This window comes from Oncorhynchus tshawytscha, linkage group LG26, assembly GCF_018296145.1.
Source record: "Oncorhynchus tshawytscha isolate Ot180627B linkage group LG26, Otsh_v2.0, whole genome shotgun sequence".
NCBI classification, from domain to species: domain Eukaryota; kingdom Metazoa; phylum Chordata; class Actinopteri; order Salmoniformes; family Salmonidae; genus Oncorhynchus; species Oncorhynchus tshawytscha.
Window position 1 is genome coordinate 17688448 of NC_056454.1, and position 23997 is coordinate 17712444.

The 23997-nt window shown below is 42.8% G+C and overlaps 1 protein-coding gene across 3 annotated transcripts in view; it reads right to left on the bottom strand.

The window, feature by feature from the left end:
- gpm6bb (glycoprotein M6Bb) overlaps positions 1-23997 on the bottom strand; it is a 49371-nt gene that overhangs the window by 20172 nt on the left and 5202 nt on the right. Inside the window, exon 1 of one of the 3 annotated variants that reach the window (XM_042306787.1) lies at positions 3893-4059. The exons of 1 other annotated variant lie outside the window; for it this stretch is intronic. In XM_042306787.1, the coding sequence (XP_042162721.1) occupies positions 3893-3941 (49 nt within the window). In that variant the 5' untranslated portion in view covers positions 3942-4059. Of the gene's footprint in view, positions 1-3892; positions 4060-23997 lie in introns of those variants that run through there. One more of the 3 variants, XM_042306788.1, reaches the window with a different exon arrangement.

Sequence of the window (23997 nt, forward strand, 5' to 3'; positions counted from 1 at the left end):
ATTGCATGAGAAAAAAACACTTCCATTGTACACTGAACAAAAATATGAATGCAACATGTAAAGTGTTGGTTCCATGTTTTATGAGCTGAAATAAAAGATCCCAGAAATGTTCTACAAGCTCAAAAAGCTTATTTCTCTGAAATGTTGTGAACAAATTTGTGCTTTGCCAAGATAATCCATCCACCTGACAGATTTGGCATATCAAGAAGCTGATTAAACAGCATGATAATTACACAGGTGCACCTTGTGATAGGGAAAATAAAAGGCCACCCTAAAATGTGCAGTTTTAAGGGAGTGTGCAATTTGCTGACTGCATGAATGTCCACCAGAACTATTGCCAGAAAATGAAATGTGAATTTCTCTACCATAAGCCGCATCCAATGTTGTTTTGGAGAATTTGGCAGTACATCAAACTGGCCTCACAACCGCAGACCATGTGTATGGCGTTGTGTGGGTGAGCGGTTTGCTGATGTCAACGTTATGAACAGAGTGCCCCATGGTGGTGGTGGGGTTATGGTATGGGCAGGCATAAGCTATGGACAACAAACACAATTGCATTTTATCAATGGCAATTTGAATTTGAATGTTGGGTTGTTTTTCCTACTACAGTATCAAGGTAAAAGCTGCCAACCGAGAAAACAAAGGACAAAATAAAAACAGAAACACAGCATGTTGGACATCCTCCCATTTCTCTCCTCTTAAATGAACTTCTGTTCTATATGAGCGCACACACCACAGCCCTCTAGCTAAACACGTAAAGGGGACACAAAGCTAGTGTGATTCGTCCATGGAGCCTCCTCCTCACCTTTGTTACTAAACCCAGTCAGCGTGGCAGCACGGAGCAGCACTGAGAAGCTAATAACAACTCTCAGGCCTAATCTGCCATCTCTCTTCATTATTAACAGATGTGCCCTGGTTGCTGCTAGGACTAGGTGTCGTTGCTTGTTGTTCCACTCACTGAGGCGCGGACAAAACACCATTTATGCGACATAAGGATTTTCCTAGACACGAGGTAGATCAGCAGTTAGAAAGACAACAGGGATCATTCTCTGGGGATGAAGAGGTCTAACCTCGCTCACACATCAAAGGATCGTATTGTTTACTTGTGTCGCAGAGCAAAGAAATGTTATGCTGGCTAACGCTCGCCCATGACTGGGGTTGCCTATTCAGACTGTTAGATTGAGATTTGTGTGTGTTTGTTTGTTCATTTGTGTGTGTGTGTGTTTATGTGTGTGTGTGTGTGTGTATGTGTGTGTGTGTGTGTGTGTGTGTGTGTGTGTGTGTGTGTGTGTGTGTGTGTGTGTGTGATGTGACATCTTCAGGTATACAGTGCATTTGGAAAGTATTCAGAACCCTTCCCTTTTTCCAGATGTTGTTACGTTACAGCCTTATTCTAAAATGGATTCAATAAAACAAATGTCTCAACAATCTACACACAATACCGCATACTGACAAAGCAAAAACAGGTTTTCAGAAATGTTTGCTAATTTATTCTAAATAAAAAACAGAAATACCTTATTTAAATAAGTATTCAGACCCTTTGCTATGATCCTTCGAAATTATGCTCAGGTGCATCCTGTTTCGTGATTGGCATTCACCTGTGGTAAATTGAATAGATTGGGCATGATTTGGAAAGGCACACACCTGTCTATATAAGGTCCCACAGTTGACAGTGCATGGCAGAGCAAAAACCAAGCCATGAGGTTGAAGGAATTGTCTGTAGAGCTCCGAGACAGAATCGTGTCGAGGCAGATCTGGGGAAGAGTACCAACAAATATTTGCAGCATTGAAGGTCCCCAAGAACACAGTGGCCTCAATCCTTCTTAAATGGAAGAAGTTTAGAACCACCAAGACTCTTCCTAGAACTGTCTGCCCGGCCAATATGAGCAATCGGGGGAGAAGGGCCTTGGTCAGGGAGGTGACCAGGAACCAGATGATCACTCTGACAGAGCTCCAGAGTTCCTCTATGGAGATGTGAGAATCTTCCAGAAGGACAAATATCTCTGCAGCACTCCACCAATCAGGCCATTATGGTAGAGTGGCCAGACAGAAGCCACTCCTCAGTAAAAGGCACATGACAGCCTGCTTGGTGTTTTCCAAAAGGCACCTAAAGGACTCTCAGACCATGAGAAACAAGATTCTCTGGTCTGATGAAACCAAGATTGAACTCTTTGGCCTGAATGCCAAGCGTCACGTCTGGAGGAAACCTGGCACCATCCCTACGGTGAAGCATGGTGGTGGCAACATCATGCTGCAGGGATGTTTTTCATCCGCAGGGACAGGAAGATGAAAGATGAACTGAGCAAAGTACAGAGAAATCTTTGATGAAAACCTGCTCCACTTGAACCCGATCGAACATCTCTGGAGAGACCTGAAAATAGCTGTGCTGAGACCCTCCCCATCCAAACTGACAAAGCTTGAGAGGATCTGCAGAGAAGATTGGGATAAACTCCCCTAATACAGGTGTGCCAAGCTTGTAGTGTCATACCCAAGACGACTCAAGGCTGTAATCGCTTCCAAAGGTGCTTCAACAAAGTACTGAGTAAAGGGTCTGAATACTTATGGAAATGGGATATTTCAGTTTTTGTAAAAATGTCTAAAAAGCAGTTTTTTCTTTGTCATTATGGGGTATTGTATTGATGAGGATTTATTTTTTATAAATGTTAGAATAAATCTGTAACGTAACAAAATGTGAAAAGGGCAAGGGGTCTGAATACTTTCCCGAAGGCATTGTGAACAAAGGTAGTGACAAACTGAGTGCGTTGGTAAATCCACTCTGGTCTTGTCAAAAGCTTTAACTCTGGAAAACAGCCAATGTTCCAAAGCAACAATCCTGCTCGATCTGTCCACCTGATCAGAGAGAAATGTGAGCTGGTACTAACACAACATAATCATTCCAATAAATAAAGGTTACTATAATGACCAATAAATCAACATCCCATCTGCCTTTGTTGTATTTGATTACTGTTCGATACAATGTGCTTTGATATGAAACGGTAGCCTTTTCTCTCAGGGGAGAACCAGAGAGAGGAGAGGAGAAAGAGGAGACAAATCAATATATCCCTGTCCTGCAACTAAAACCTGACGACGTGATTGTGTGTGGGTGTGTGTGCGTGAGAATGTCTACCGTTGTGTGCATGCGTGCTTGTGTGTGCATGTGTGTGGTGTCGACAGATCAGCCAGCCCCAGAGGAGTGATTAATCTGTAGCGCTGTGTATGGGACTGATGATGTGCTTGTCTCTCTGTCTTGATCCCCACATCTCTCTCTCTCTCTCTCTCTCTCTCTCTCTCTCTCTCTCTCTCTCTCTCTCTCTCTCTCTCTCTCTCTCTCTCTCTCTCTCTCTCTCTCTCTCTCTCTCTCTCTCTCTCTCTCTCATTAACATCGACCCACCAATAACATCCAATTCTCCCAGTAGAGTAATACATGTTCACTTATGATGAGGCATGAAATAGGTCCCTCATAAGGGGACCAATAATGCCAATGACAACAGCAACATAAGATACACCATCCACCACACGTTGAGAGACAGAGACACCGACACAGAAAACCACAACGCCTTACTAATACACTTGCAACAGCCTCTCACATATTCTTCATACCCTATATACAGCATGGGTCATCTACTGTGGATTGTCCGACAGACGTACACACACGGAAATACAACGCCGCACACAACCATCACATCATCGACTGTACTGAATGAAGGAGAGAGATTGCAATTGCTTCAAGCGGAGCGATGAGATATCGAGCGTGTGAACGGAGCCCCCTGCTGAGCAGTCTACCCTGCTATTGTGTGGCGTGAACCCAAGCAGCCTCAAGTCGGCTAAAGCCCCAGTAAACAAGGTGGTGAGAAGAGTTAAACATCTCTTTTGTTACTGTCCATTCGGGTACCTTTTTTCTCCTGGCTCTGCTCTTGGTTCTCTTCTGATGTAGTTTCCATGGTTGGTTTTATCCCATCCACCAAAAATGCTTCCTTTCAGCAGAATTTTCTCCTCCTATCTCTACCTCCCTCGCTCACTCTCCTCCACTGACTCTCGCTCTCTCTTTTTTTCTCCCTCTCTCTCTCTCTCTCTCTCTCTTGCACGTACCCTCGCTCCTTGCTCTCGCTCTCTCTCTTGTGCTGCCCTGACTGAAGCACAGCTTCCTAGTATATCACAGTTCCTTTCCAAGACGCAGAGGTCTTGTCGGATGATATTTGGTTGTAGCTTAGAGGTCCAGAAGCAACGATGCCAGCTAACCTAACGCTCCACCATACGTCTCTTGAGATTCCACTTTCCCAGGAAGTCTGCTTTATTTACAATGACTGTTTAGGCATTCGGTCTGGGTAGCTATGGAACCACTTGTCGCATCAACCATACACCTCACTCACACACACCTTCACACACATCGACCCCCCTGCTCAACCCACATAGACACTCCCTCCTCTGAGGCGTCTCGGGCACAGGGAGGCGCACCATGAATGACAATTAGGGGGCTGCTTGCCCTGCCTGCCTGGTAAGAATGGACTGGTTACATCACAGGAGTAGATGTGTGTGGGAGAGTAGGGACCCCCTCCCTTGGCTGTTGGGGGGCTCCACCGGATGAAAGCCCCATTCTGTTTTGTGTGGTGCTGGGAGAGAATGCATGTCAGCACACAATCTCCAGCCTCTCTTTCCCATCCGACCAAGGGGGATGGGAAAGGGGGAGGGTGGGAGTTTGGGGGAGAGGGGCAGGCCACTGATTTGCACCATATGCCTGCCCCCTGCTCCCGTGGCATACATTCACAACCTCTGAACGCTGTCTCCCCTCCATCTGGTAACTTTTAACTCCCACATAAAAGCACACAAGAAAAGGTGGATGATCCCTCTCCTCCGCACAAGCAAAAGGAGCATCTCCGATGTTTGTACGGGTGAAAGAGGAAAGCCAGAGACAAAATGGGCGAAAGAGAAAGAAAAAAAACATGAGAACTGTAGAGGCATTAGGAAATAGAAGGAGAGAGAGAGAAGTGAAGAAGAGGCTGAGAAAGGATGCCTGAAATTATGAGAGGGAGAAAGAGAGAGGGAAAGAAAAGACTAGAAAAAAGACTAGATAGAAACAGAGACAGATAGAGATAGGAACAGAGATCGAAACAGAGAGACAGATAGATATAGAAACAAAGAAACAGATAGAGATAGAAACAGAGATAGAAACAGAGAGACATATAGAAACAGAAAGACAGATAGAGATAGAAACAGATAGAGATAGAAACAAAGAAACAGATAGAGATAGAAACAGAGAGACAGATAGAGATAGAAACAGAGAAACGGATAGAGATAGAAACAGAGAGACAGATAGAAACAGAACGACAGAGGAGAGATAGAAACAGAGATAGAAACAGAGAAACAGATAGAGATAGAAACAAAGATAGAAACAGAAAAACAGATAGATAGAAACAGATATAGATAGAAACAGAAAGACAGAGAGATAGAAACAGTGACAGATAAAGATAGAAACAGAAAGACAGATAGAAACAGAAAGAAACAGATAGAGATAGAAACAGAGAGACAGATAGAGATAGAAACAGAGAGACATATAGAAACAGAAAGACAGACAGAGATAGAAACAGATAGAGATAGAACAGAGAAAGATAGAGATAGAAACAGACAGACAGATAGAGATAGAACCAGAGAAACGGATAGAGATAGAAACAGATATAGATAGAAACAGAAAGACAGAGAGATAGAAACAGTGACAGATAAAGATAGAAACAGAAAGACAGATAGAGATAGGAACAGAGAGATAGAGAGATAACAGAGTGACAGCAGCCAGACACAGAGATAGAGAGACAAGGAGACAACAAGAGAGATGACCAGAGACAGACAGGGACAGAGATAGAGAGACATGGAGACAACAAGAGAGATGACCAGAGACAGACAGGGACAGAGATAGAGAGACAAGGATACAACAAGAGAGATGACCAGAGACAGACAGGGACAGAGATAGAGAGACAAGGATACAACAAGAGAGATGACCAGAGACAGACAGGGACAGAGATAGAGAGACAAGGAGCCAACAAGAGAGATGACCAGAGACAGACAGGGACAGAGATAGAGAGACAAGGAGACAACAAGAGAGATGACCAGAGACAGACAGGGACAGAGATAGAGAGACAAGGAGACAACAAGAGAGATGACCAGAGACAGAGTAGGGACACATAGAGACATCCAGACACAGACAGAGAGAGACAGAGAGAGGAGTCTTGGAGAGAGGCTGTGTTTGTTTATCTGAATCGGTCTGGGTCTGGGGAGAGTCCTGAGGCATGCTAATGAGAGAGTCATCTTTGAGTGTGGAGCCCTGCTGCTGGAGTGCTGGTAAAGTGGGGTCTTCTCACGGATTCCACACCACAGAGAGGAGCGGGAGCAGCGGGAGAGAAGAGGAGAGGGGAGCCTCAGGGGTCAGGGAAGTGAACTTAGCAGGGGTCTCACAACAACAAACGCTAGGCTGTACAGATCTGCAAGCTTTTTCATTTATCTCCCCTATAAAACCTAAAGAGTTTACATCATCGTTTGAAGAAGAAAAAAAACTGTCAGAACATGAGTATGGCTAACGACATCTAAAGCTAATTCTTCATGAGCAAAATCTCATAAGATAGAAATGCAGGTTTGCATTTTACATATGAGGATGACAAAGATTTAGCTCCATGGTGATTTGGATGTGATTGATGCTAATTGACATAAGTCGTTCACTTGAGGCTTGGCATTATGGCGAACCTTGTAATTATCCAATTAAATAGATTGTGAGAACTGCCGAGCGAACAAATGAACGATGATGACAATCATGTCTAACTCTATCCACAGTCAGCTCTCCTTTCTCTGGCCAAAAGATAAGAGTTCAGCTCTCTCTTTTGGAGATACAGTAGAACTCCCCATGAGAATTCTTCTCCTTCACTCTCTCTTATACCTTTCATACCAAGACGTTTTTTTCCCGCCAACTTCACCAAGCCACCAACTTTTTGACCCCTTTTCTTTATACCTGAAAGGAATTGCCAGCAACAAAGCCTGTACTTTTATTTCCGACGAACTGACACAGTCATGACTGAGGTAATGTATTTAAAAGTCCCGCCAACCGACACAGTCATGACCGTGGTAATGTTTTCAAAAGTCCCGCCAACCGACACAGTCATGACTGTGGTAATGTATTCAAAAGTCCCGCCAACCGACACAGTCATGACTGAGGTAATGTATTCAAAAGTCCCGCCAACCCCTCAACCTAAACGTCGCCTTTCATCTCACCGTCTTAGGCACACATTGAATTATGAACATTCTACTTGTCCTTGTCAACCACAAAGCTTCACAGAAATGCTTTAAATGCTTCTTTTCTTCTTCCCCGCACCATTTAAACGTATGTACAGTTCTGTCCTTGAGATGTTTGTGTCAATTGTCACAGAAATGCTTTGGCATTTAGCCTGGGGAAATGCTTTGGCATTTAGCCTGGGGAAATGCACTGCCATTTCATTTTTAAATGACTTTGACAGGTAAATATCTAAAGACCCTTGTATTTAGCAAATACGTGATGGGTTAATATGCATACATTTCTAACTGAAACTACAAATCGCTCAGTAGGCCGTCTTCAGCCAAAATAACTGTTGGGGAGTTTCAAAGATGAGACAGTGTGCAATGTGATCACATCCAGCGTGGATCAAAAACGCAACTTTCTGAAATAATCCTACAAATGAGGACATGGGCCAAAAGATGTGGACATGGGCCAAAAGATGTGGACATGGGCCAAAAAATGTGGACAAGGGCTCTCTTTCAAAATACTACTTTCTTGTCACAATGACCACGGTTCCACATGTTCTTGACGTACAAGTTAGAATGTGTTCAACAAATATTATTTAAATTTTATTCTGTTATATTCATTTATATTAATTCTTTACAATAAAATATAGGCCACGTGTGTTGATTGTGATCAGGGCAGTGGAATGTAGGCTAAGTGTGTCTCTTGTCTGTTTAAAAAAATAACTATTGATTTAATTTGCATGGCGCAGCAGACCAGTAACATAATAAACTCAAATGCTATGCTATTCTGTTCTTTTGAAAATACATTTGATTAGTCTTATAATGTTTCTTAAGACCTGCATAGTGTATAAACCAATGAATAATGCATTTATTTGCCTAACCGGCTCATATAATTACCATAACATAGGCTATCCGACAACGTTTTGAGTAGCCAACAGGAAAAAACAAGGTCATTATTTACAAATATTTACAAGTAGGCTATGACAAGCTGCTACCTTTCAGGTTATCGTGACAACAGTTGCAACCACAGGGTCGAAGTTGAATGCCTCTTGCTCCTTCCCGGCACAAGAATGAGGTAAAAATAGGTCTGTGTGAAACAAAGGCAACAACGTAAATAGTAGGCCATTTGAGTATGCGGCAAAAATGATAGTTTTATAGTATTTTATTTGAACATATGGGTTGTTTTAGTTTTGTAGGCTAAGCTACCCCTTTAATGATTTAATTTATCGATCAAGTCTTAGCAGTCATTCTGATCTCGCTCCCAATGATCAGTTCTTTATTTTTATTGTGTTGCTATCCAGCGGTTCTGAATTCGCGATGCAACCGACTGTGCAATAGCCTTTTGATTTGAACTTTTGAAAAGTTTTGGTGTGTATACTAGGCTACTTAATTTAAGTGATATATGTTACAGCACTTTCTCTACCCTTAGCCTTGTTCTGAATACCTCCAAAACAAAGGTCATGTGGTTTGGTAAGAAGAATGCCCCTCTCCCCACCAGTGTGATTACTACCTCTAGGGTTTAGAGCTTGAGGTAGTCTGGCAAGATGGTGGTACACTGTCCTTCTCTCAGCACATATCAAAGCTGCAGGCTAAATTTAAATCTAGACTTGGTGTCCTCTATCATAATCGCTCCTCTTTCACCCCAGGTGCCAAACGAACCCTGATTCAGATGACCATCCAACCCATGCTAGATTACGGAGACATAATTTATAGATGGGCAGGTAAGGTTGCTCTCGAGCAGCTCGATGTTCTTTACCATTCGGACTTCAGATTTGCCACCAATGCTCCTTATAGGACACATCACTGCACTCTATACTCCTCTGTAAACTGGTCATCTCTTTATACCCGTCACAAGACCCACTGGTTGATGCTTATTTATAAAACCCTCTTAGGCCTCACTCCCTCGTATCTGAGATATCTACTGCAGCCCTCATCCTCCACATACAACACCCATTCTGCCAGTCACATTCTGTTAAAGGTCCCCAAAGCACACACATCCCTGGGTCGCTCCTCTTTTCAGTTCGCTGCAGCTTGCGACTGGAACGAGCTGCAACAAACACTCAAACTGGACAATTTTATCTCAATCTCTTCATTCAGACTCAATCATGGACACTCTTACTGACAGTTGTGGCTGCTTTGCATGATGTATTGTTGTGTCTACCTTCTTGCCCTTTGTGCTGTTGTCTGTGCCCAATACCATATTTTGTGCTGCTACAATGTTGTGTTGCTACCATGTTGTTGTCATGTTGTGTTGCTACCATGCTGTGTTCTCATGTGTTGCCGCCTTGCTATGTTGTTGTCTTTAGGTCTCTCTTTATGTAGTGTTGTGTTGTCTCTCTTGTCGTCCGTGTTTGGCCGGTGTAGGCCGTCATTGTAAATAAGAATGTGTTCTTAACTGACTACCCTAGTTAAATAAAGGTTAAATAAAGAACGAAAGTAAAATACTGCGTTGTGGCTGTGGCATTCAGCATACTTTTTACTAAACGGTACAAGTGAAATAGAATGCGATGATGAGTACATAGTATGCAGTTTAATATGTAGTAAAATAGTATGGTTTTTCGTACACAGCCATCGTAAATCCTATGTGAAAGCAGTCTCTCTCTCTCTCTCCCTCTCTCTCTGTGTGTGGGCTTTGTTTAATCAGGTCATCAGCAGTTGACTGTTGTTTTAACATAAATCTTCCTAAATATGTAATGTTATGCAGCAAAGGTCGTCATTGTTTTATTACTTTTGCATGCACAAACGCTACATCTCTGGCCACTGTTCAAAACAATCGCATTATAAAGTGTCTAAATGACATTTCAGAATGCTATTTTTCGAAGAACTGCCAATTTCACTCAAGACCAGATCGGAACAGGGAAACATCATTTGCTCAAGTTCGTGTGTTACTGTCCTAGGGTAATGCCGCAGCAAATCAATTCCTATTTCCACCAGAGTAAACATTAGTCGAGAAAAGAGGCCAGATCGTGGAAGAGAAAAGAAAAACACAAAAGGAGGGCCTGTGCAACCCTGACTGTGAGGACATTGCACGTTTCTGTAAGTACCAGCTCCCAAACATTAACTCCCTCCCTTTTACGTTCCACATTCGAACCACATGTCTCTATCCTTTGTGTACCCTATCACCACAAACATGTTTGTGGACTTCAGGACATTTCAGAGGCAGAAAGTGAACAGTTGTCGTAATTAGGGTCCAAACTATTGCGGTGCACAAGTTGATATGATATAAATATAACATCAGCCTGAAATGCTAATGTATGTTTATCTTCATAAAGCACCAGTGGATAGCTTTCCATGAGAACAATCTCAACACTACCAAATATGTATCTCTGCCTGAAACATGATAGCCATTGAGGTCCCCAAAACACTACTTTGACTGCCTAAATGACTGTGAGAAGATCCGTCGGCCATACTTGACAAAGCAGGGCGTCACTGCGTACTCAGTACCAGTGTTAAGAGTGTGTACCAGCCCCCTTGTCAAGGACACAATCTGAACGCTGATGAAGCACAGTAGAATGCAGGGAGCTGCATTTGTGGCTCAGTCATTATGGCTCAGTCATTGTGGCTCAGTCATTATGGCGTGAGACTGGCCCTGAATGCTCCCTGAGTGCTCACTCACCCGTGAAAGACCTGCGCCCTGCTTGGCCCGTACAGAGGAAGGCGTTCTCATGGACCAAGGAGTTCCCAAGCCTTAAGCCTATGGCCTCAGCCCCGACACCATTCATTCATACACACTAACAACAGAACAGGCTCAGGCTCAACATACTATCTCCTTTTACTGGGACTTGATGACTGGGTCAAGGAGGGTGGGGTGGGGCGCAGGGAGTTGTGAACATCCTGTCCCATGTCTATGACAGACGGGACAGAGAAAAATCAAGTTTGATGAGTTGTGAGATATGTGTAGCAGGCCAGGGTGGAAATATTCAAACATTCTGGTAGACTTTTATGCCAGGAAACCATGAGGCAGGCTTCGGGTTGGCAATAACCCCAGATAACTTCACGCCACAGTAGACTGTGTTGACCTACTTTTTTGGGAGGACTTCATAAGTCAACATGCTCTATATTTCTGACGTCATGGTTGGCATGCTGCACCATCCATTATGTCATTGATTTGTTATGCATATCCATTCTGTTGTTTGTTGACCCATTTAATGTAAGTGGCTCCACAAGAACAAATGCAGTTGAAATGCAACACATGTAACATTGAGCCCTGTAGTTTATCTAGCTGAACAAGTCTCAACCTACCACTTATAGTTAGCCTAGTGTGCAGCGCACACATACATTGAGTCTACAAAACATATGCTCTTTCCACAACATAGACTGACCAGGTCAAATTCATTTATTTAACTAGGCAAGTCAGTTAAGAACACATTCTTATTTTCAATGACAGCCTAGGAACAGTGGGTTAACTGCCTTGTTCAGGGGTAGGAAAACAGATTTTTACCTTGTCAGCTCGGGGATTCGATCTTGCAACCTTTCGGTTAATAGTCTAAAGCTCTAACCACTAGGCTACCTGCCGCCCACTACAGTCAACGTAGATGAAGGGCAGACAGGTTAAAGTAGGTGCCAGGCGCATAGGTTTGTGTCATGAATTACAACACTGCTGGTTTTTTTCATGCTCATGTTTCCCGTGTGTATCAAGAATGGTCCACCACCCAAAGGACATCCACCCAACTTGACACAACTGTGGGAAATATTGGAGTCGACACGGGGCCAGCATCCCTGTGGAACGCTTTCGACTCCCTGCAGAGTCTATGCCCCGAAAAATAAAGGCTGTTCTGAGGACAAAAGGGGGGAATCACTCAATATTAGGAAGGTGTTCCTAACGTTCGGTATACTCAGCGTATGTACCAAACCCATAACAAAATGCAGCCCGCATGTCCATGTAAAGGAGACCTTGCTAAGGTCTTTAAGAAAGCATTATTCAACTTGTATGTGTCCAATTAACCCCAGGAGTGTAGCTAATGTTGCCCAGTCATTGTTCTGATGCTCTGATGTACCGTCTGAGGCCCTTGAACCTGCCTCCTCTGGGAAATACACCTCTCTTTTATGGCTGTAAAACTGCTGTTTAAGAATAACTGTCCTCATTCATTACAGAGAGATTCATGTAGGGAGGAGGATACAACAACAGGCTTTCTGTCAGTAATGAGCCTCATTAAGGCAACGGGCTAGGACAAATGTGGAACTCGCTACTGAATGGTCAGAATAGAAATGCAATCATAGTTTGAAAGCATTGTTTACCTCTTCACTCGTGAAAACGTTTGAGCTTACAGTGAAACTGACATGCTAGCTATAACAGCTGATTGGATAAAGTCAACTTTGTAAACCTTAAGTGTTGCATACGAGGATTTGCAAAGAAAACCTCACAGAGTGAATTTAGAATCAAGTGGCGCTACATGGGCAGACAAGATTTAAACGAGGGTCTCTAAAATTCAAATGTACACAAATCCACAACTAAAGAACTGGGGAAATAAATTCCCTTCACACAACACCATGTTGTTTACACCTCAAGCTGGTAGCCTTTGAATGCTGATCAAAAACACATGGAATACGTGCAAACTCCTTCAACTGCTTGAGGGGACACTTCAGGGGCCACAGTTTGATATATTGTCAACCTCTTGCAAACAAACCACAGGGTCATTGTGTGGTAAATCACAATCACTTCATGCATACCAACACATTCGGCAATTGTGCTTTAAAACTCCAGTAGCCTGACAGGCGTTGTTTACACCATGTCAACATGTTGGCTGCGTTTGAAAGTTCATCACCTTAGCTAACCTTAGCTATCTTCTTCATAGATACTATGCTTCTCTTTAGAAACCCATATCTGCTGAAGTTAGTTTGATGTTTGACACACCCCTCATTGTGTTGTTCTCTCTGGTCTAGGAGACATTCTCTGCCTGGTGTAATTGCAAGCTAGTGTTTGACTAAATAATCCCCTGGACGTCTGACTCAGTGCTTCTCAAATTGCATGTTTGTGTTGCTGTCGTTTTAGGTCTGGAGGAAAGAAGAGAAGGGGAGAAGCCACACTGGGGGATGCCTGGCAGCCACGTTTCGCCTCTCATGTGACTCTACACTCCCAGAGCTGGCACCTCCAGCGGGCCTTTGGGATTGGCTGTGGTGAGCAGCACCAGATGTTTCATATTACCCGTGCTTCCTGTCTGTTCCACCTTGGAAACTGCCATCAGGCTTGAAGAGCCATTGGCTGGGCAGAATGCAGATAACGAAGAGGATGAAAGCCTCAGGACCCTGTCTTCATTTTAACGCTGCCACCAGGACAAGGCTGGGTTATAACTGCGTACATGTACTGTTGAAGTCGGAAGTTTACATACACCTTAGCCAAATACATTTAAACTCAGTTTTTCACAATTCCTGACATTTAATCCATGTAAAAATGTCCTGTCTTAGGTCAGTTAGGATCACCACTTTATTTTAAGAATGTGAAATGTCAGAATAATAGTAGAGAGAATGATTTATTTCAGCTTTTATTTCTTAATCACATTCCCAGTGGGTCAGAAGTTTACATACACTCAAGTAGTATGGCCGTCCATGTCATCTGGACCTGAACTTGGAGAGCTACATGTATACCTCGCTACTTGCTAATTGACTTGATAAGCGTCGCTTTTACCACAAAGAGCCTTGTCCAGGCCAGAGGCACAAGTTAAGGATCCCTCCTGAAGGTACCACATTTATCTGTACAAACAATAGTACGCAAGTATAAACACCATGGGACCACCTAGCCGTCATACCTCTCAGGAAGGAGACGCGTTCTGTCTCCTAGAGATGAACATACTTTGGTGCGAAAAGTGCAAATCATTCCCAGAACAACAGCAAATGACCTTGTGAATATGCTGGAGGAAACAGGTACAAAAATATCTATATCCACAGTAAAACGAGCCCTATATCGACATAACCTGAAAGGCCGCTCAGCAAGGAAGAAGCCATTGCTCCAAAACCGCCATAAAAAAAGCCAGACTACGGTTTGCAACTGCACATGGGGACAAAGATCGTACTTTTTGGAGAAAATGTCCTCTGGTCTGATAAAACAAAAATAGACCTGTTTGGCCATAATGACCATCGTTATGTTTGGAGGAAAAAGGGGGAGGCTTGCAAGCTGAAGAACACCATCCCAAACGTGAAGCACGGGGTGGCAGCATAATGTTGTCGGGGTGCTTTACTGCAGGAGGGACTGGTGCACTTCACAAAATAGATGGCATCATGAGGAGGAAAATTATGTGGATATATTGAAACAACATCTCAGGACATCAGTCAGGAAGTTAAAGCTTGGTCGCAAATGGGTCTTCCAAATGGACAATGACCCCTGACCTCAATCCTATAGAAAATTTAAAAAGCATGTGCGAGCAAAGGCCTACAAACCCGACTCAGTTACACCAGCTCTGTAAGGAGGAATGGGGCAAAATTCCCCCAACTTATTGTGGGAAGCTTGTGAAAGGTTACCCGAAACGTTTGATCCAAGTTAAACAATTTAAAGGCAATACTACCAAATAATAATTATAGATAGGTCCCATTGGCCTATATGTACTGTATGTTTATAGTTTTGAAAGAATACGAACCAGTAAGACACTCCCGTTACCCCAGAAAATATGGGCCACTCGAACAATTTGGGTTGTAAATCAAAACAAAACACATCACTATGGCTCACAGGGGTAAATGCAGCTCATTCAATAATTATTCTGGAATAGAAGAAGCCACTAATAGCAGCATTTGGAATTACATTTTCCACTCCACAGGCGAGCCATGGGTTCCTTTCTCTGCTCAGAAACCATTCCATCTTCTCCAGAAAGGTCTGGGAATTATTTAAACTGGAGAGGGAGGGAGGCTCTTCTCAGAGAAAAGGTAATGAACAGAACTCTTAAAAAGCAATTGGCACAACCCTCTTTGTCACCAAGTGACAATAACAAACTGTATTTGACATTGAGCAGTACATCAAAAAATTGGTGCTACAATTCTTCTATCATTGTCTTTGACTAAAGTATAAACAGGCTGATCACCAGGCTAGATCTACCCTTTCAGAGAAACTGTTTCCAGGTGTAAGCTCTGTGTGTCTGAAGACATTTGGTAAAGGCATTAGTCAGGCAGCCGCACGGGTGGATGAAATCCCTCTAATCTGAGTCAATCTGTCCCCCTCCGTCCTCACTGTATCTCTCTCTCTCTCTCTCTATCTGGGGAAGAGAGGGGCACATTGACACATCCCAGCCCTGCTAATAAAGCTCTAAGTCTCCGTGATGACAAACGATAATGGAACTGAAATTGCACCCACTTGTTCTGCTGATCTATAATTTCAGAGAAGACTCAATAAGCACAGATCTGAAGTGTGTGTGCTGTTCATTGGAGCTGGGCCGTATACAGCACGAAACAGAACCTCACCTCAGTGAACTTAATCTCCTAAATACAATGTTCATCATCATAAGCCTTGTATATTTAACCCAGCACAAGGTTCATGGTACTGCTACTTGTATCATATATAATTCAAAAACTCATTGCTGTAATTAGTCAGCAGTAAACACTAATATTACCAGCCATCTGCTGTATCTCCATCGTGAGAATACTGTGTTACTTGACTCTTGAATACTGTTTTCTTGCCCTCTTTATGCTACTTTCTCACGTCTCAGTACATCTGAACATGTCCTTCAGGCAACGAGAGGCACACAAACTTGACATTGTTAGCCAGCCATGTGAATAACCTCAGACTTGAGAAATCAACTGTGTACATGAATATTCATTAGTAACAACAGCTGCTCCTATAGAATTCAATATAAAAGTGCTGGAATTGAATTGATAAGTAGGCCTACCTCGCTATCTATGAGAAGGTTAGTATGGATCATACAGTTTGGCCATTGCCCGTGGCCAAGGAATTATAATGCATGTAATATTCCTTGTATGTATGAAAACATGAGGTTGCTCATGCTCTAAATTTCATATAAGCCTGTATTCTATTAAGGGCAAAAATACGCTTATTGTTCAGATAGTATCTCAAAGAAAAGTGCTTTACTTGTGTCCCAATGGTTTCCAATGAGACTATAGTCACTTTCCAGAAGTTCCCATGCTGCAGCTGCTATGATTGTGCATAACATTATCTCTGATCAGTTCTTTAATTTTGCTACTTGTCACACAGGGGGTAGGGACATGCACGAGAGTACATGCGCACACACGCACGCGCGCACACACACACACACACACACACACACACACACACACACACACAATGGAGACATAATGAAACACAGGGACAAAACTCTCAGGCTAATCTTGGGGGTTTCCCATGACCACCCCCTACTCCCTCCTCCTCCCTCCTTCTCTCACAGCTGCTGGGAACTCTTTCTCTTCCAGCGGTCTCCGTATCGGCATACCTATTGTCTCCAGCATCACGCTGCCAACCTCTCACCCCTGACCCAACAGTTTACCCTACTCTATCTCCGGGGCTCGAGGCTCCCAGACATCTTTAACACGGGGACCTCCTTCTCCATTCAGCCCAGCCAGAGCTCCCCCCTCTCTCTCTCTCTCTCTCTCTCTCTCTCTCTCTCTCTCTCCACAGGCCAGGCATCTAAAGGAGTGTCAGGATTCATCAGCAGCGCTATGACAACAGAGGAATGGATGGGGCAGCTCGCTTTAATGCCTTTGTTCTGCCACGCAGCACTCTTAACCCTCCTAACCCGGCTATGTGAGCTATGATCTGCATCCTGGAGCTGGATCCTGGAAGGACAAAGACCTGCTGCAACCTGAACTTGGCATTTCCACCCCGCTGCTGGCCTCAGGCACCAACCAGGAGATGTGTTGACCAGTTATCCTTTATTTCATTCAGACTAAGTGAATATAGGGTCACATGGGTTGTAAGATGAAGATGGAAACTAATCTATTTTATTAAGTGGGTCATTCCATTACTCTACACAGAAAATTCTCCAGTGTTATTTTTTTCAAAGAAATCAACACTGAAAGTGTTGAGTATGTGGACCCATATACTCAGTGTTAAGTGAACACACTGCTTAGAGTAATAAGGCTTTCCTCTAAGCAGTGTGTGTTCACTTAACACTGAGTATATGGGAGTGCCCTGCCTTTCGGGTCAATTGTAGAGTTAACACCTATGACTGTATTTGTTAGTGACAGAGACATGGTTGTTGCATTCATCCATTCGCTTGTCACTGTAATGTGACATCCATTCACTTGTCACTGTAATGTGACATCCATTCACTTGTCACTGTAAACATCCTTTGTACCTTTAGTTATAAGTGCATAATTGTACCCCAGTTCATACAGGACTGCAAGTAGGGTCCCAAAATTCCCACTGGATAATTTCCCGGTCTATTGGTATGTCTAAGGAGAGGTAGAGTAGAGGGAGCAGTGAAAACACAGATTGTGGATGACCCAATTATGCCATCAGCCACTGTAGTGTACTTCGAAATGTCTCCTGCTCTCAGCTGTAGCTGAATGTGTACATTAAACTATCCTGAAGGACACAACACAGTTTTAATCAACTGTTTGGTATTTCTGAATGTGAAAAATAACAGACATCATTTTATGGACACTATAGACTGCAAGCTGAATTCCAATTTCCAACTGCACGGCTCATGCATCTGACAGTGCATACTTCAATATGTCCTGAAGCCATGCTGTTCTTCATTAGATTCACCCGTCCAATTGTGAACCACAGACGAAAAACACAGACATCCCTCAATTCCAGTGCCAATAGCCAAACATCAGATCTAAAAACATAGAAAATGATCATCCCATTTTTTATGTTCAGAAAAAAACTGACCATAGCTGAAAAGCCAGCCAGGCGACTTAAACAGCTTTCGTTAAGCCTAAATGAAACCAGCAGCTTTGAACTTGGTCAAGTCAAATAGATGACAAACACACACACACACACACACACACACACACACACACACACACACACACACGTCTCACCCTGTTCATAAAGCAGTGAGTATGGCACGAGGAGAGAGGAAACACTGAATCCTACTTCTCATGCACATCTGGTTAATAAGGTCCACTATCCCCAATACGGTTCTACAAAGCTCTTTAATTGGTCCCAAACCTGTTTGGGTAACAGTAAACCAGGAAGCTGGTCGCTCCCTATGTTCCAGATGTTCTCTCTCCTTCACTGCATAATTTTTTAAATCTCAGCTGTGGCCTCTCTATTGTTACAGCATTAGTTTCTTATAGGGCAGATGTCCGACATTGAAATGAATTATGAGACATAGCAGCAGTTTAAATTTCATACAGCACCGCTAACTCCTCTCCCCTGGTCTCCCTTGGTCTGTGTTGCTCACTGAACACAGTTACGGGGTCACGTTGTTTTTCAGACAGGAACATCTGGGATTTCCTCTCCCAGGCCCTGAAGCTTCGTTCTCATTGACATTCTCTTAGTCCAGGGCTTTGCAGCTCTCACACTGTTCTCAATGTTTTCGCTTCTCATTTCCTCCTAAATGAACTAGAAGGATACAAAATCCTCTCAGCTTAAATACTGTCCCATTAACCAAAGAACCATAGTGATGCTAGCTAGACACCAGCAAAAATGCGTCCGGTATAGTTTGGTCAAGATATAAATGTTACCAATAATATTGATCATTCTTTACCAGCCAACACACCAGATATCTTTCTACATCTCTCATATTTGTGTTGAGAGAATATGAGGCTCAGTCATGCGTCTAGGTACTGTAAACTACGTTCTTTATTCCAATTTTTCAATCCCCAAACAGTCTTAGCGGCAAATGTGATCCCTGGATACACAAGCTAATGGGTTTCCTGCAGCTGTCGCTTTATCCAGACAGAATGCTCCGCTATTCTGGATATTTTCATCTGCCGGGCAGAGGTGTCTTCTATGTCTATCAAGATAATCCTAGGAGGATGACAGGTGGACAACGTGAGCTTGACTCAGAGCCTTCATTCATTCCACAGGAAAAGCATTCCTAGCGGAACAATTCGGCTAACACGGTCAACCCTCTGAGACACTGGTTCCATAGTCACATGCATTAGAATCACAGAGAGCTGACTGGGGGGGTCATCATGTGTACATTCTGTAACATCTAAGAATATTCTTCAATTAAAAGGAGTTGGGCAACGTGTGTACATGATGACCTTCGGAATAGTTCAACTGATTTATCTCTTAAATGTATCTTTGAATAGCAGTGATTAATTATGACCTGATTATAAGGACGTTGGCCTAATTAGTGTCTTTTCATTTGACATCTTTCCGTAAACATTGAACATTTGTACAGTATTTGGGGGGTTGGAATTTGCTTGATTGGATTTGATGAATATTAAACGGAGTTCTCTTTATTCACATAAAACGAGTCAAAAGAAGAGGATATCACTCTATTGAGCCATTGGCAAATTCCATCAGAATGCCAGAAGCAGTATCCATCCGCAGCTATGCAGCAGGTAAACACCACCAGATACGTGGCTGTTAAACCAGATCTCACAAAAGTATTCTTTTTCATGTTGTCCTGAAGAGGCCCAGAGGAAGTATGAAAGGGTTACTTTAGTTTGCATTTAAAAGTCTGCTCGATACAGCGTACCCTTTTTGCTGCCTGTGAATGGCCCGGGGCAGGCCAGCATGCCTCTTCATATGGTGAACACCTCTTAGCGCTGCACTGGGGGAACCCCAGAACGCCTTTGTCTTACGGGTTGTTTAGCAGCAGTGCTAAAGGAGCCGAGCACAAAGAGCTATCTGTGAAGTTGTTTAATATTCTCCATGGGCACCTGGCCAACAGGCTGGTCCTACAGCCTCCTTCTGTAATTTTGCTTGCACATAGGATTCACAGTATGTTGGCTATAGAAACAATTGGTCAATGTTTCTTTTAAACAGCCCTATTTTTACCTCTTCCTTGTGTGCATTCTCTTTTTATATAGCCATTGCTTTCGCCGGGAAGGAGCAAGATACGTTCAACTTTGACCCTGTTGTTGTGATCGTTGTCATGGTAACCTGACAGCTGTAGTTTCTATTCCCCTATTTAAAGTCTGACATTCCACTGCTTTCATTTCTTCACATTCACAAAGTAAAGAGGCTATTATTTTAGCACAGTTCAAACACAGTAAGGCAGTTTGATTATGCTTACTGTATAACTAAAACTCTGTTTCCTGTCATTTCCAACAAGGTTAGCAGCTTGTCATAGCCTACTTGTAAATAATTAGTAATTAATGACCTTGCATTTTCCTGTTATGGTGAATATAAAGTTGGCCACTCAAAACATTCTATGTTCTGGTAATTATATGAGCAGGCTAGACAAAGAAATCCATTATTCATTTGTTCATGCAGGTCCTCAAAAACATTATAAGACTAATCAAATGTATTTTCAAAAGAACAGAATAGCATAGCATTTGAGTTTATTATGTTACTGGTCTGCTGCGCCATGCAAATGAAATCAATAGTTATTTTTTTAAACAGACAAGAGACACACTTAGCCTACATTCCACTGCCCTGATCACAATCAACACACATGTGGCCTATATTTTATTGATAAGAAATAATATAAAGGAATATAATAGAATAAAATTTAAATAATATTTGGAACCGCATTAGAATCTGCTCTGTTCGATCATGTCCAGAATAAAAACCTCTGACCTGGATGAAACTCTGTAGGATGATTTCAGAAAGCACATTTTTTGATCCACATTGGATGTAATCACAAAATCGCACACCTTCTTTCCTTTCAAACTCCCCAACAGATATTTTGGCTGATGACAGATAGCCTACTAGCGATTTGTAGTTTATTAGAACCTTATGCATATTAAGTATTTAAGCTGCAATATGTAACTTTTTGGGCAACCCAATCAAATTCGCATAGAAATGTGTGCTATACATCTGTCTTTCTCTGTGAAAGCAAGTCTAAGTGGTAGATCTGTTCTATTTGAGCTATTTCTATGCTTCCCATTCTTAAGTTTAGTTTTTTACTTCCAGTTTTTTACTTCCAGCGTCTTTTACTTCCAGTTATCATCAGCCTCAAACTTGAAAATACTATATTTTTGGTTATGGAAAATATATTTCACAGCAGTTGCTTGTTTTGTCACGTAAACTGAAATGAGTCGATTTATTAGAATTTTTGCAACCCAGAATTTATTAGCTAAATATAAGGGTCTTTAAGGGGAAATTTCATATTCATCATGTCCAGTACCACCCCAACATCAACGTGAAAATTGTGCGCTTCTATGTTTTGTCGTTAAAAAAAATAGAGAAATATAAGCGTTTCCAATGACATCATTGGTGTGCATCGTATGATTTTAACCAATTATGAGTAGGCATTACCTACTAATTGGTTGATGATGTCATTGGAAACATTTATCTTTCTAGTGTCACGACTCCTACCGAAGGTGGCTCCCCTTCCTGTTCGGGTGGCGCTCGGCGGTCGTCGTCACCGGCCTACTAGCGGCCACTGATCCTTTTCCCTCTTTCTGTTTATTGGTTTCACCTGTTTTGTGTTTAGGCTGATTAGTCGGGCTATGTTTGTGCAGGATTGTTTGTGTAACTAGTGTGCACGTTTGAGTTTAGCGTGTTTCCCATTTCGTGGGTTTTTGCTGGACTGTTTGAGTCCCCGTGTTTGGGGCATTTGTTTTTGTGTGTGCCCTGTGTTTCGTAGGGTGGCTTATGTTCGCCGTTTGTGCATTAAATAGCACTACCCTGAACTCTCTGCTTCCTGCGCCTGACTTCGCACACACTACACCCAGATTGTTACATCTCTATGTTTTTTACTACAAAACATAGCAACGAGCCATTTTCACAACAGTATGTTGATGTTGGGGTGGTGCTGGAGATGAAGACTTTAAATACCTGATGAAGATCCGTTTCGAACCGAAAAGCGGTTAATTGGGAGCTTTAAAAGTGTGATGGCCTTCTTTTTCTGTACTACTATTCTTTATTAGCCCAGCACCTATGTTTTTAAAGATGTGCGTATGACCACAAATTTGCCTTTAAATATTTACCCATCAAAGTCAAGAAAAAAAAGATGAAATGGCAGTGTGCATTCCCCCAAGCTAAATTACAAAGCATTTCTGTGACAATAGACAAGAAGAGCTCAAGGACAGAACTACATACATTTAAATGGAGAGACAAAAATGCATTCAAAGCCTTTCTGTGGTCGACAAGGACAAGTTTGATGTCGGACAACAATAGAATGTTCATAATTCAATGTGTGCCAACGTCGGTAAGATGAAATGCGAGGGGTTGGCGGGACTTTTAAATACGTCATGGCTTGGTTGGTTGGCAGTATTAAAAGTACAGGTTTTGTTGCAATACCTTTCAGATATAAAGAAAAAGTGTCAAAAAGTTGGTGGCATGATAAAGTAAGCAGAAAAACGTCTAGGTATGAAAGGTATATAACAATCCTCCACCACCACAATACATTCCCAGTCTCCCACAGCGTACTGTGTTCTGGGGGTATTTTCTCTCTGGCTCTCTGCAGATGACCCTGGAGGGCATTAGCTGGAAGCTCCAAGTCATTTGGACTCACTTTAACTCTGTTGCTGCTACCCTAACTGCCATCCACAGTCAAACAGTTCTTTTTTCAATTAAAAAATCTATATATATCCATAAAAAACTGAACTAAAATACAAACAAAACAGATCAAGGCTACAACATGAGAAGTTCAAGCGGTGGTTTTGAACAAGGTCAGAAGACAATGAGAGATACTGACCGCAGTATGTTGAAGTGTGTTGAATGGCTCCAATATTTCACTTGAGCTATCACTGTTGACAGCGAAATCACCTCAAAGGGTCTGCCAGTTGTCTATTTCAGGCACATTATAAAATGGAAGGTGAAAGATTATTGGGGCTGCTTCGGTCCTATTGGATTTCATTATTTTGCTTTCTCTGCAGAGATACAGTACGATTTCATACTCGTATCATTAAAATACTATTGTTCCCACAAAGTTAAGATACAAATCCAAAGGAAGTAGTCTGTCTTGTTAATTGCATCAGCCCCATTTTTTGACGACACAATCACTAACCCCCATCTCGCCCTATGACCTACTAGCTAATTTACTGGCCCAGATCCTGATCTAGTACTGAAGGGTTGGGGCCTCTGGGTTACTAGTATAGGAAATGATGTCACAACCTACAGATACCTCTGCCCCCTGGTATCAGTAGCTAGGCATGATGCTGTCTATCACTATATACCAATTATGTCAAGCCACTATTCCTGACCCTGAAACAAAGTGACTGTTATGCCCTAGCCTATATACTTTATGATCTGTGTAGGCTATTTGTTTAACCGAAGCTTGGCAATAGTTCTGGGTCATGTTGGAAATGGTTATTGATTTCCGTCGCATCGATACAGTCCCCAAGCGTAGGTTGGCCTGTTCAATGAGGGTGTGAATGCACATGAGCACTGTGTCGGTCTGTGGCCACTGTCTGCTTTGTGTCGGTCTGTGGCCCACTGTCTGCTTTGTGTCGGTCTGGGGCCCACTGTCTGCTTTGTGTCGGTCTGTGACCCACTGTCTGCTTTGTGTCGGTCTGTGGCCACTGTCTGCTTTGTGTCGGTCTGTGACCCACTGTCTGCTTTGTGTCGGTCTGTGGCCACTGTCTGCTTTGTGTCGGTCTGTGACCCACTGTCTGCTTTGTGTCGGTCTGTGGCCCACTGTCTGTTTTGTGTCGGTCTGTGGCCCCACTGTCTGCTTTGTGTCGGTCTGTGGCCTACTGTCTGCTTTTGTGTCGGTCCGTGGCCCACTGTCTGCTTTTGTGTCGGTCTGTGGCTACTGTTTGCTTTGTATTGGTCTGTGGCCCACTGTC